We start from the raw sequence: 14,701 nt of genomic DNA, 5'->3' as shown, positions 1-14,701 counted from the left end.
AATATTGGATATATGTAATGCATTTTTTTTCTTCCACATTTTCTAAGCTTTGGACATTGCTTCCAGTGAGGGTCAAAAAATGTATCGTGGGTCTCTGATTTTTGGACAGAGAAGTAAATTATGAGAATAAAGCTTTCGTGTCCCTTCCAGAGAGGATCTGTCTGTTATGTAACCTACCTTGAATTTGCAGAGATACTTCATTTTCCTTTGGAGGCAAATTTGTGTGGGGGTGTGTATGTGGACGCAGTTTCTGTGTGCATCAACACATACGCACAAGTCACTTTCTTTATGAAGCTGTGGCCTCCATTCTCGTTTGCCTGAGAATATTCATAATTAAAGCTTTCTTATTTTATGAATTTAGAGATGTGATGACATTTTCCACTTGTCTTGGAACACGTTGGTTTTGAAGGAAATCTGTTTTCTCTCCTATGCTTGTCATATAGCTGGGGTGCTTAGATATTTGGGTAAGATTTCCTGTAAAAAGCAGACATTTGTGTGCTGTATAGAGCCCATACAGTGCCCCCAACCCTTCCCAGAATTTTTAAGTGACACTGTCTTGTACTTTCTGTGCATGTGCTGTGCAGTGGATCTGCTCAAACATTATGCATATGTTTGCAATGAGGAGTAGCTATGAACATGCTATTATATACCTGGAAAACTTGAAAAAATGTGAAAAGATCACAAAATCCAAAGAAAACAAGTTTTATTACAGGAAAGAAAGATGTGCCGTTAATAGTGGGAACCTTACAGCTACAAATTCCACTTCTTTCTGTGTTCTCCTGTTTTTTGTATAGCTGTGGATTTCTTATATAGCTGTGAATCTTCATTCTTTGAGGGTCTGCTTCAGCACGACATGCTGCAATTGTTATTTCAGTTTCATATCATTGACCCCTAAGGAAATATTTTTCACTGATCAGATATTTCTCTTTTTTTTCTTTTTCTTTTTTTTTTTACCCCACCTTTTCCTCTCTCTTCTCCTTTTCTTTGTTCCTAATACACTTGCTGGAGTGTTAGAAGAAGTAGGCCAGCTGCTTTTATTTCTGGGGTGTTTGGAACTAAGATTTCTGATAATTTTAGCTGTTGTTCAATATACCTGACTTACAAAGCTAATCAGTATTTGACCTTTGGAATATAAAACCTTCATTCTGTTTACAGTTCCACTTAATTTTAAACTAATATTTCTCAGATCATATAATTTAAAGGGTTTTTTTCTACAATGTTGACTGTTGAACCTAAAATAGAATCACTTCTTGTTGACTCAGAAATTATTTACTATGTTTTTTTCCCCCTAGCTGTCAGATTCAGAATATTTCCCCTATTGTTACTCGCAGCATTTGTTCTCCAACTTATGTTAGTGGAAATGAGGTAATTCCCACTAGGAAAAGGAATTACCATTCCCTTATTGATGTTTCAGAGAGCTATATCCACAGCCAGTACTGACCCTGAGGATTTGGTACACACACATTTCATTACAAATAAGGAGGAATAGTGATATTCCATGTTGTTGATGACATTGTGCTTGGATTTCTGTGTAAATTTGAGTGATTTTTTAATGTTTTGTGATTGAGAAAGGAGTTTAAAACTCAAATTAAGCATAGGTTTCAAGCATTGTTTTGTGTTTGCATTTGCTAGTGCTAATGTTTGCCATCTCCGTGATAAAAATCCTTCTTCATTTGCCCCTTTAACTTCTTGTGCCAATTATTATATATTCTTGGATAGTATAAATATAATTGAAGTGTAAATGGTGTTGACTGTTGCCACAAAGAATTTGAAAACCTTTTCTTGTTTACTAAAGGCGGCTAAAAAAAAGCCCAACCCAGCCACACTGAGAATGACTGTTTTAATTTAACCTGGGGTTGTAAATCAATATCCATTTACTATTCAGTTACTGCTTCCATTTCCCTAGGTAATAGTATAACACATGTAATGTCAACGCAGTTTGGCATTTGTCCTCATTAGTATGGCAAAGGACACTTTTTTTTGCGAGAGTAAGCAAGCATCATGCCATATTTCTGACATTTCCTGCAGAACAAAGGAGGAAAAATGTGACCGGTTTGTGTACAGAAGTCGTGCAGCACATGTGATGTGGTGCCTCCAATGCCTTTATAGGTGGAATCACCTGAAAGATTAGGCTGCATGTGATTCTATCATATACTACTGATTCCAGTTGAAATGGGAAGCTAGGGGTGGCACAACGTAGCTTTGTAAGTTCTAATTGATTTACTAATTTAATCCTTTATAATAAATACTTTATAAATATATTTAACAATGGCAACAGTAGTTTGCATTTAGGTCAATTTGCAATTATTTGCAATACAGCAAATACTACTTGTGATTATATACACATAATATATGTCCTTATACGTACTTCTCTATGCATTTCTAATCTCATATATATATATATAATTTATAGTGTACCATTTCAAATCAAAGTACCATATACATTAATCATACATTAGAATCTTGTTTTATAATTGTTACCTATTAGGCGTGGTTTGGTGGTTTAGTGTTTGGCCTTAACCAATTAATTTAACCCTAAAATACACATGCTTCTTCCAGGTTGGTGAGAATGTTGTGGATACTTGCACTAGCTAGGATTAGGAAAAACATATCAAGTACAGTTCACTCTTTGTTCAAGTGATAGGTGGAAAGTCTTGTTTTCAGGCTTTACCACATGGTCATAAGAAATAGTTGGCAACTGCTAGCCACTTGGTAGGTCATGTGAAATGTATAGCTGGTCTCCATCCCCTGCTAATTGGAGAAGTAGCCTCACTAGAGAGATACTTCTGAGGGTGGACAAACACCATTTTTAATTGTGTTTTATAGCTGTTTCATGCTAAAACAATGTAGATGAATTCTGGGAAAATGGGAAGTACTTGTTTCAAGCAGACCCTTTGCACAGTCCTAAAGTTACCTACGATAGTTCTTCGGAGTTCACAGCCCTGCGGTTCCCGGCCTCGGTGCCCCCACCGCAGCATTTGGCACACCCTGTCTTTGTTATCTGTTTCATGAAGAAGTGTTCTGTGCTGGGGAATTGCTTTGTCACAGCACTTCAGCACCAAAGGAGCAGGTTTAAACATTCCTAAGATTTTTTTTATTTATTTTTCTTACTAATAATAGATCTTTACATCTCTATGTGAAGAGACTGTCTCCTACTTGAGTCAAACACTGGGCTGTTGGTTTGTTTTCTGACAGTGAAGTGCAATTAAAACTCTTGTCCCTTTTGAAGTTAGCTGGTGAGAGAGACCCTCTGGCTTCCCAGAAGCTCCCTCTAGACTGATTACATAACCTGTTTATTACTTGGGAGAAATTGTGATAGATTTGGACCTTTTTTAAAAAACGTTTGTATTAGAAACATCTCTGTTACTGTCTATATAAACAGAATCCTTCAGGGGCAGAGGGAAGAAACCAGTCCTTTTTGGTTAAGTAACATGCTGCACAGAGCGGCTTTTAGTGATCTGACAGCCAGTGGGCCCAGATGACGTGACAGCTGCTGATGGACCTGGAGGAGCAGGCGGTGATGGAAAGCATGAGGAGATGGGGAGCACAGAGGTAGCAGGACCTGACAGGTGCTGGGGATGACGGTGACCAGTCACTTGGACTGAAAAAGGGTCATTGTCAGGACCTGTGAGACAGATGGCAAATTGCAGAGATGGGCAAAATTAATATTTAACAACAGAAACTCAGCTCAGTTTGGGCTAGCCATGACATCGCTCTTGTCAACAGCATCTGCAGCGTTCCAGAAATGCGTCCCTACCTCCTCAGCCAAGATGAGTGGGGCTCAGCAGAGAAGAGGTGCAACACCATGAGGCACTGGGAAGGAGAAAAGTAGCATGAGAAAGGTGGTACCAGTAATTTCCAGCTGCTGTGGGAGTGGGGAGGTGGTTCAGCCTTCGGCCAGTTCACAGAGGAAATTAAGGAGAAGGCAGAAGAGTGGAAAGAAACCTGTTGCTGTTGGGGGACAGGAGGAGCAGCTTGTTTTGGGATCGCACTAGAATGAGCTACCAAGGAGGGCCAGAGAGGAGGATCGTACATAGATTTTAATCATAATATTGTATGTGTTGCGACCACTGGGGAGGAACACTGAACATGCCCTCTTCCTCCCATACCAATGAATCTTTTACTCAATACTGGACACTTTAGGTAAAATGAGAACATTTTTACATCCCAAAAGTAGAAGTGAAAGGGCTGTAGTTAAAGGAGAGAGGATGGAGGGGACTTGATAAAAATAATTTATGAAATCAGGGTAAAGTTTTAGGGTCAGAATTAGTGAGATACATTCTAGGAAAAGATTAGGAGCACAGATCAGCTGAAATTTAGTTACTAGGCTGGGAATTGGGTTAAAATATCTTCACCTAATAAGCCGAGCCCTGAAGCATCCTCTGTGGCTTTTTTTTTTTAGTTTCTACAATAGATTCAGAAAGCGATCAAAGTCACAACATCAGCAGCAGCAAATTTTCCTTAAGCCGAAGGTTATTGCTGCTTTTGGTGAAATCTTTGAAAGTGGGGGCAGAACTGTTGTCACGTTTTTCAAGACCCCTCTTCTCAGCTTCACTGGTGGGGATAATGCATTTGGATAAAGTGGAGGAAAGCTGCTTGCTGACTTCTATTATTCCTTTTTTAGGACCAAAAAAAGAGCATCCTAGGAAAGCTTTCTTTTGGGAAACTGTCACAACGTAAAATCTTGCATAAAATAAATCTTAAATCGGGACGTTACAGCTGTTAGAATGCTGTGTAATGAGATGGCAGTCCAGGACGGGCACCTTGCTTATGTACAGTGCTGTTTTATACATGAAGCCATCTAATAAGATGTATGTGTCCTTTAGTTGCAGTCCCATGTAAAGTGTAGTAGTAATGAGGGAATACGATGAAAAGAAATGGAAAAGGAAAGAGCTTTATTTACTGCACTGAGAAGCCTTTATCATATGGAAATGATCAGAATTTAAATTTTTATCATCTGTCACAATTTGCTGCTGCTGTAATTAAAATCACACCAAGGACGTGTGCGGTGAGTCTGGCTGGATGTGCTCTGCGCTCTTAATGACTGTCAGATGGGGAGGCGAGGGGTACCGAGAGGGCAGGGCTGCGGGAGGGTCCGCAGGGAGATGCTGCCAGATGGCCAGGCTTATTTTATTAATTTAGATCTCCATTATGGCTTCTCTTTTCTTCATTTCTCCAAAGGATGAGTTAGTTTAATGGGAATCATTTCACAGCCACAGTATGACACGTTTAACTCTTTGGAGCCCATAGCACTGCAGTGAAGCACACGTGTCAGTTGTGCGTCCCATCGGGCGTCGCTGTGAGGCCCCAGGTTTGTAGCCCATAGCAGCCCTCCCTCAGGTAATTTGTTGAATCCCACTGTCCTAAACCAGTTCCAGCTTCTTGATCATTGCAGCAGAGTAGCACCAAGGCAGTGTTTTGAGCCATTTCTCTCCCATTGCTGCCTCGCTCAGACAACACGCCACAGGGGCTGTCCAGGCTGCTGGGCTTCCCCACGGTTTTGGGCTGATCTCTTACATCTGCCAAACCTTCTTGTTAGTAGAAAGTAGCCTCACTCTTCTTCTTCCAGCTCTTGGTGCCTGGACACCCAGAAAGCATAGCAAAGTACTGAGGAGAGTGAATTTAAAAGATTTTTTTTTTTTCCCTCTTCGATTTTGTCTTCATGCCCGATGTGCGCAGTTATGGTGGTATCTGCCGCCTCCCGGTGGCTTTTGCGAAAAGCTGCACACAACTGGACATAGATCATAATTTTAAATGCCGTTTAGATTTAGGAGTTTAGACGACAAAGATGAATATCTCTCCGAAAATCTATTCGGCACAGCCTAAAGCAAGAACCTGCTGAGGCGTTTGCATTAAGAGCAGGGTTTTAAACTTCTTTTCTTTCTGTATCCACAGTGATAACAAAGGAGCTTCAATTTGTGTTGTCAGTGGTTATTGGACTAGTGTTAGCAATTAGTATTAGCTTGTCTTCGATGAATCAATATAAGAAAACACTGAACTTATGAGAATTTCTAGTTCCTGAATCCTCTGTAAAAATCCTGTTCATTAATTCACTTTAAGAGTTGATTCAGAAATCTGTATCACATTTAAATTATTCTTGAATTCCAGTAACGCAGCTAGACTGATTTTGATCACAACCGTATAGCCAGAAGAAATGGCAAGATGCATTTCTACATACCCTGAGTTTAGTGACACATGCAGGAAAAGAACCTGAATTCACCCCCAAAATTGATAGTACATGCCGTACATAGAAAAAACCAAACCAGCTCAAAATAATGTGCCATGCAGAGGATGAAACCTTGCACTATAACATAGGGCATAAAGCATAAAATATTCAAGGTTCTGAATTAATACTTGGACTTTTGAACATCTGTATCAATAATTATCAAATACTCTCCTATTGGGATTCATAATGCTAACTCAGCACTCTGGGATAGAGATGACTGCGTTGATGGATTATTCTGCTTCAGATTATTCAGAAGTCTTATACATATGCTGTATTTTAAATATTAGGTAAAATATCTAATAAAGTATTAGATGAGATTAGACTAAAATCTCAAGAGCAATCAGAATTTGTCAGGCTATCAAAATCAAGTCTTTGGGCGTGGTAAATGTACTCTTTTGAGAAAGATGCACAAAATTTGGAGGCATGACTTTGACAAGGATCTCAAATTTCAAGTGCTTTTTGCAAAGCTTATCCAGACTTTTGGAGCTTTGTTGTAATTTCGGATCTTCTGAAAGCTTCCAACTTTCCTTGCCAGGCTGACAGCAAGTAAATATTCCCAGTCCTTCCTTAGCCCTTCCCTAGCACTCCAAAATACCTAATTATTTTCCAGTCGTTTTGTTAGAATGATTTTACAAATGCTTTTTATCCTGCTTTACCCAGTGCTTGAGTTTTGTGTTCTCATCCATTTTAGTTTCTTTCCATTAGTGCGTTTTGTCTTAATATTCAGTAATGTTCCAGGACTAGAGAGAATGAGCTCATGACTGAGAGTGAATGAAGTAGACTTTGAAAATGGTATGAAGTAAAAAAAATGTATAAAAATAAATTGATTTATTTAGGGATATGAGTACATTGTACCGGTAATCTAATTTCCAGTATCTTCCTAAGCAGTTTTCAAAACCATTTTTTGATTTCTTTGGGTTTTGAATTGCTGCTAAAATAATGAAAATGAATGTAGCTGATGATGAATCATCACGACAGTGTTTACTATCAGCAGGGATTTTTGCCAGTGTTTTAATCAGGAACAAGGTCCCAGTGGCACCGGCCCACTTAGACCTGCAGATTAAAAAAAATAATAATTCTTGCTATTTCCTCTATTTGTACTGATGTTGCAACAGCTTAAATGAAAGCTTCTATTAAGAGAAATAAATCAATCTTTTTCAGAGCTCTGTGGTTATGTGGCAGGCAAGCATGCTAAGAGCTCGCTGGGTTTTTCTGCATAGCCCATGGGCTGATGCACCTCAGGGGAAAGAAGGCCCATGGCCTCCCTTTGGGTACCTTCTTGCAATGTCGAGGTTTCAGTGCCTGGGACTGTTTTCTCCCAGCCCAACCAAACACAAAATAGTCAGCAGAAAGAGGGAGGTTCCTCCAGATGACCTTTTTGGAGAATGTGTGTTAAACAATAACTAGTTACCTAGAAATAGAAATCTTATTTGCCCTGCAGAGACAGGCAGCTTTCTGCTGAGGAGCGCAGGGAGCCTGTGTTACACATTCACATTGAGCAATGTGGGTATTTTGGTAGCTGCAAAATGAAAGTGCATGGAAAATTTGTCTTCTAAGAAAGAGCTAAACCTGACTTTGCACATCAGTATCAAAAGTCTGATGGATGTAGCTTGGACCAGACTTTACCTTAGAAGAAGGAAACCAAACAAAACCAAAACAAGCACAGAATCAGAAACGATATTAAATGGTTATTTCTCACATCAAAAATCAGCGAAGGTTTGGTAAGTAGGATTCTGCTGTCAAGCCTTTATCCTGCATGTGGGGACTTCGTTACTGATTGCATTAGGCAGTAGATTACTTGGCAGCCTGCAGTCAGCCCTGCAGGTATGTAACCTCCTAATTCTGAGGAGTTTGGGTCAATTCAGAATTTGTTGCTTGGAACCATCATTAATTATGTTTGCAAAAGCAATTACAGACAGCAAAATAAGCACCAGCTGTCATGGAAGTCATAACTCAGGAGTCTTTTTCTCAGGTTGTATACTTCAGTGGCACAAATAATTGCACAATAACTAGTACTACTTGTCATTTCACATATGAGGCATGAGCAGAAAACATACTAATGTCTGACATTTTTTCTTTCAGGATGATTTTCTGTATAGTGTCTCCGTTTTAAGTGGAATCCTTTGCACTGTCTTGGCAGTAATCAAATTTATGCTGGGAAAGGTCCTTACAAGCAGAGCGCTGATAACCGATGGTGAGTGTGAAGTTGATCCTGCTGCATTTATAGACTCTTCTAGGGAATGTGTAGACACAGAGGATACAGGTGACGATGACAACTGTGAAAGAGCATTGAAATAAGGTGGCCACTGGGAAACAGAAAAAAAATCCCCAAACCCTATAACAGTCCGTAGTACTGCTAGCCTTTTACCCATTTCAGCTGAGGTACCTATGTATGGAAGTCAAACAGTTAATGTGTGGATAGTAATCGATAATAGAGAGTTAGAAGCAGAGGACATAATAAATTAGATGTGTATTAGGCAGAGGTTAGACTACAAAGTGGGTACGTGACACGAATTTACGTAGCTTTGGCTAAATCACATCTGTCCTCACTGCCTACGCCTGGTAAACAGTTCCATCCCTACAGTTAAAACGAAGCAAGCGTGTTGCAGAACCATCATTCACACGTACCCGCTGTAGACGTAGTTTGCCACTGTGATGCTTTTCCTGCCACTCACCAGAGCTGGTGGAGCATCGTGTGCGTGAAGCAAAGTCTCTGCCTGTCTGCTGCCCCACGGTCTTCTGGCCCCGCCGGAGTTTGGCACAAGGTGAATCTCGCCTGCTGTATCTTTAGAAGATCTCACTGCCACTGTGGTGTTGGCTCAGGTGTGCAGCGCCTGACTGCTGCTGGTTTTAAAGGTGTATTTAAATACATGTTCTAAAGGCAGGTTCAGGTACGCCTCTTACTGACAAGGCTGAAGCTTGTGAGTCTTCAGAAAGCCACGGGGATCTCCTCTGCAAACCAGTGAGGCCACAGTGATGGCAGAGATTTCACGGCACCCTACAAATCTCTACCAGGTTTTATCTGCAAGCACAGGACAGTTTGAAGTGCTCTGTAAACATACACGGTAGGGTGTTAAAGATTCATGGATTGCGGCGCATAAATTATTTTACTCTGCTAAAGATTTCACTTGAAGGAAATTCAGTTTTCAGCTTACTCTAGGGATACACACAGTTGCCTTCTTTTAAGTAATTGAAACATACTCAAATTTGGTTTTGATGATAACACATATTAAGAGTATTTATATTTTATATTGTCCCAGTTATATAAATACTTCATGAGTATTTATATTTTAAATACAAACTGGGCAGAAAAGGAATCAAAGCAGCAGTGAGGGGGTTACAACTAAGCTACTGCCTCCCTGCACTTGTGATCCTCTCCCAGCAGACCACGCTGTTCACTGATCTTATTCTTTATTATGGCCCCTGCAACCCTAGATAGTTTGAAACAAGATCTCCATCCTGCAAAAAGGATTCTGGAAAGGATCCTGGGAACCTTAGACCGGTGAGTCTGACTGCCTTTGCTGTCAGAGTGTAAAGTGGGACAAGTCGACTGTTTCAGAACTATGTCTAGACGGGCAAATGATTAACCTCCCTTCAAAAAAATTTAGCTTGTTTTTGAAACAGAGCAGTTTTTTCAGACAAAATATTAGCTGAAAAACTCCTGAATAACTCTAGCTCTGAATTGGTCTCCTGTAGGAGACAGAAATATCTTCCCCCATAATTACATCCTCGTGCTAATTATATTGCTTCTGAGCTGGAGATTGCTCATTCTTTGATTAAAAAATTTAGGGAATAAAGTATACAATTACCTCGGTCTGGTTTTTCTCTCTCTTTTCTCTCCACAACTACTTTAGAAAATGTAGGAGGCTGATTTTACTATTTGTGGTTAAATATCTTCTTTCACATGATATATTTACATATACACTTGATTTATTGAGGAGTCAATGTCATTCAGCAGCTCAGACAGATTTAGCACTCCCTTGCGTATCTCTTTTTAGTGTTTTCTCTTTCCTGCTAATTTACCTCCTGCGATCACTGCCTGTAGACCAACAAACTGTTTTGAGTAACAAGAGCATGCCTTTTTCTTCCTGAAAAATAGGTTTATTTTCAAAACAGCAAATTCTCTCTCATACTTGTCAATCTCTATTAATGGTTTTTTTTTTAAAGAATAATTTTGGTTTAGAGTAGGGCTTGACAGCAATATCTCTTTAAAGCCTAAATGTATGAAACCTAATAAGACAAAATGTTAGTTGTACGATTTGTTTATAGCCAAAGCTCATGGCCTAAAACCAGCCATTTCCTATCTTGAATTTAGTAACATCTCAGAGGACAAATGCAGATATGTGACAGCTAGGTGATGTCAGCCAACTTTCCTGTAAGTTTTCAGATACCTGTTTCCTCCCCAGATTTAGCCACCTGTTTTTTCCTGTGCCAGCCTTCTGCACAGAACATGGTGTCTGGATTAATATCTGCAGCCGTTACGTGATTTTCTGCCACAACAGCACAGGAGGGTTTAACTGAATGACAGTCAGGAAAAGAAAACAATTTCCTTTGTAACTAGCTTTGAGATCATTTGGAACCATCAGCCAATAATGGCAAGAAAGTGTATTCTTCCTGCCTTTTGCATATCACGCTGACAGATTCTGACTTAAGCTGGAGCAGGGGAAGTAACACTTGTCTAAATTTATAGTTAATTTATACCTTATATTATTTATATATTCTTTGTATATACACACATATAATACATTTCATCGACATGTATTAGCAGTGTAAGTTATATTGCCTGGGAATAACAAAAGGATCAGGATTCTTCTAAACTAGAGTGTTGACAGGGTACTTGTGTCTATGTTGGTTTTAACTATACTGGTATGGTTAATCCAATAATCATTGGATTAATCACTGGATTGCGCTTACATGCAACGCCTGTGATCCCAATTGTAGAATGCTCTGCCACAGCCCAAAAAAGCCCCAACCTCCTTTTTTTCTTTGCAGGGCCAAAAGCCTGAACCCTTTGCATGCCGCGTTCTGCTGCGGACTCGCTAACGCGTGCGTCTCCGTGCCGGGGTTTCCTTTGCATCACCAGGGATGTGGTGAACCTTAATCAGAATGTTGGTGGTTTATACAAGTATTTCATCTGTAGAAGTACCTAGGAAAGGTCAATTTTTAGCTACATCTTTCAGAAAGACTTGACATGGCTTAGGTAAGGACTGGCTGTGAGAGGTCTGGATCCAAGGAGACATTCAGGAATGTGTCATGTATGTGGTGGCTGGCAGTCATGGAGAATGGGAAAAAAAAAAACCTGGCTGAGTACTATAAGAAGCAGCTGACTAGAGTTGACTTGCCAAGATATACAGAATAGTTGAAGTTTGATTTTTCATTTGTCAAGTAGGTAAATATTACATGTATCTACCAAATGAACTTGTTTTGTAAAACAACAGTGATGCCTTTTGGGTTATTGTGAAAAAAAAACAAACAGTAAAAGGTAACTTGGGGGGAAAAAAATCCCGAACAATAACCAGTCAAACAAGAGTTGAAGGAAAAATGGCATTAATTATTCCAAAAGCTCTGGGAGAATTTCAAAGGGACAATCTTGGAGACAAAAATAAAAGGTTTAAAAAAGAAAGAGGAATCTAAAATGAGGGTCATAAAAGTTGTGAATAATAGATATGAAGCTCCTGTGATACGTCAAAGGTATAAATGGAAAATATTTGTAGGATTATCCTCTATGTCTTCCCTAATGCATTCAGTAATGTATACAGCTCTAAGCTATCGTGCCAAATACATGTAAATAAATACATGGAATGGAGTAAAAAGCTTCAAGAGAAGGTCTTTGAGATTTTACTGTGCAAAACCATTTTCCTCTTCATGAGCTCCTCGCATATACTGGACTCCAGTTTGTTCCTTTTCAGAGAAAGTGAGAGCCTTTGGGTACCTTACAAAGTGGCCTTTGAAGTTTTAATTGGGGATATTTGCATATGCAGCAATGGTACATACATGATGAAGAGGTTCTTTGGAAGATGACTGGGCTAGAGCCATCACACTCAGGGCTGCGGCCAGCCAGGCACTATTTGACAGCTCAAGGATACTTTGTTCATGACAATAAGCTACAAGAGAGAGAAGTGCTTGACTCTCAGAGCCAACATGGTGCAGGTCCAGCATTTTGAAGGAATATTGCTGTTTGGGAAATCGGCATCAAGAGGTGAGAGCCCTATAAAACAAACAGCAGCTAGAATTGGATTTGGGACTAAGCAGAGAATGAAGAAATGGGGACTGACCATATCAAGATGCACATTACAGGGAAATTAATGTGAAGTTATTTAAATTAGCCAAGACAGAGTTCTTGAACTGTTCCATTTGTAAACATGCAGTGTGGCAAAGACCTCTGGCCAACCGCATGGGTACAAACTGCACCCCCTCCTCCTTCATGCTGTGCAAAAGCACAGGGGTGCCACTGTGTGGTGGCTCCCCAGGGTCTGTGCCCTCTCTGGTGGCACTGGTATCAGAACTAATGCCTTGTCTCCCTACAGATTCTCTCTTCCTAGGTGAGATGGTTAAAGCTAATTCCTTGAGATTTGGTTCTTTCTTTCATTATTTTTTTTTCCCCTTCTAGGTTTCAACTCTCTTGTAGGTGGAATAATGGGATTTTCCATCCTTCTTAGCGCAGAAGTTTTTAAACACAATTCTTCTGTCTGGTATCTGGATGGCAGTATAGGAGTTTTAATCGGACTTACAATATTTGCCTATGGAATCAAGTGAGTACCTCCTGCCAGCAGGCATTTCGGTATGTACAGCAGATGGGCTGTCTGTTAAATGTAATAAGCCATAGCTCTTATATAGGCCTGTATAACGCCAGTAAAATCAGTCACTGGAATTTATTAGACTAGCTGCCAATACTGAAGCAGAGTGTGTGGGAAGCGGGTAGAAGATTGTGTCTCTCACATCAGGTGGAAAGAAGCCAGGACTTAAAAATAAATTGGAATAATTTTTAGAAGACTTTTGTATACCTGAATTTGGAAATACAGGCTTTGAAATATTAGAAAAATAACCACAAATCCTAGATAAAAATCACTCCATGCTGCTTTTATGGCAGATTTCTAAACATTGTGGTTTTTTCCAAAGAAAGTACAGGTTAAAGGTAAGATGCCCAAGTTTAAAGATTTCCATCCTAGCCCTACCCTGTAGCAGCTTCTGAACTGAAGGTTAGCCAGTCGGGTTTCAAATGTTGTTTCTGTTGAATTTCTAAGATGCTTTCTTGATTTACGACAACAGAAATAGAATAAAATCAAATGAAGCTCTGCCACGTGCTTTGTTGCTGCCACAATTTCCTTTGGCTGCATGGAATCTAAGAATTTTGCGGTTTATTCCACTTTCTCCCATAAGAGAAAAGGGGAGGTGCAGCACCTTAGTTAATTGGACTCATGCCTATTGAGAAGCAGACCTTGGCCAGGCTGCAGTAAGCCATCATCTGGAAACTGTGTGGGTTTTTTTTAACTTGGAAAATCAAATTAACATTTTAATGGGGAACACTATTCTTGGAAAAATCACTATAATCACTATTTCTGTTGTAAAAACTAGCTGTTCTGGAAAACCAGAGGCAAATCCATACAAAAGTATTTATTTAAACATACTGAACAGCATCAGAAACGTTTTGTGCAGCCACTGAACCTCATGCTACATACGTGCCCTCAGTCTGCTCGACAGTGTGCTCAGCCTTTGTGCCACCAAGACACGATGGAGGACAATGAAGGATAAAACTAAATTCTTTTTTTTTTGGCAACTACCTGATTTTACAGTGTGTGAAACTGCTGCAATTCTCCTCTACTGTTAGATGCCTTCTTGCAGCAGCCTGGTGTGAAACAGGCTGCTACGAGAGTCCCTTTTCCACTAGTCCCTCCGTGGCTCCTCCAGCCAGAAGTGACTGCTGCTGTGCGTTTCAATTTCTCCGTGCAGCCGTGCACCCAGGGAGCCCCTCTCCGCACAGTTTATGTTGCACTCCCTTTTGGGGAGAACTGATTGTGGGGCGGAATTAATTCCAATCGGGAGAAAGGAAGATAAGGCTGTTACTATGCGTGAGCTTGTATTTGTTTATAAAGTAAATTACTATTGATAAGTAAGTCGAAGAGCCCAGTTGCAGGGCTTTCCCGTGTCTCTGCATCACCGCTCGCTCCTGTCGGTGCTTCCCTCTGCAGGCTGCTCATCGATATGGTGCCCCGCGTGAGGCAGACGCGCCACTACGAAATGTTCGAGTGAAGATCGCACCCTCTGCGCCGCACGGACTGTACGACCACAGCCTCGCACGTTTGGGCGAGTGGTGCCGACGGTACTTTACTGAATATGCAGTTTGTTTCCCGTGGTCTGTTTTTGTTGAAGTTCGTTTTAATGGGAAATCTCTCTGTAGCACTGGCATCTGTGCACACTGCTTGCAATTCAGCCAAACAGCAGCGTTTCTTTTTTTTTTTCAAGTATGCTATCGAT

General features: G+C 40.2%; 1 protein-coding gene across 1 annotated transcript in view; it reads left to right on the top strand.

Moving 5' to 3' along the window:
• The window catches only part of TMEM163 (transmembrane protein 163), a 101,113-nt gene extending 86,637 nt beyond the window's left edge, over positions 1–14,476 (top strand). Inside the window, exons 6-8 of the mRNA XM_086615926.1 lie at positions 8,309–8,420; positions 12,837–12,978; positions 14,416–14,476. Of these exons, the coding sequence (XP_086472052.1) occupies positions 8,309–8,420; positions 12,837–12,978; positions 14,416–14,476 (315 nt within the window). The remainder of the gene's footprint in view (positions 1–8,308; positions 8,421–12,836; positions 12,979–14,415) is intronic.
• Positions 14,477–14,701: the final 225 nt, after the last annotated feature.

Source organism: Tauraco erythrolophus, chromosome 8, assembly GCF_009769465.1.
Source record: "Tauraco erythrolophus isolate bTauEry1 chromosome 8, bTauEry1.pri, whole genome shotgun sequence".
In the NCBI taxonomy this organism is placed as follows: domain Eukaryota; kingdom Metazoa; phylum Chordata; class Aves; order Musophagiformes; family Musophagidae; genus Tauraco; species Tauraco erythrolophus.
This window is presented reverse-complemented; position numbering and strand designations above follow the sequence as displayed.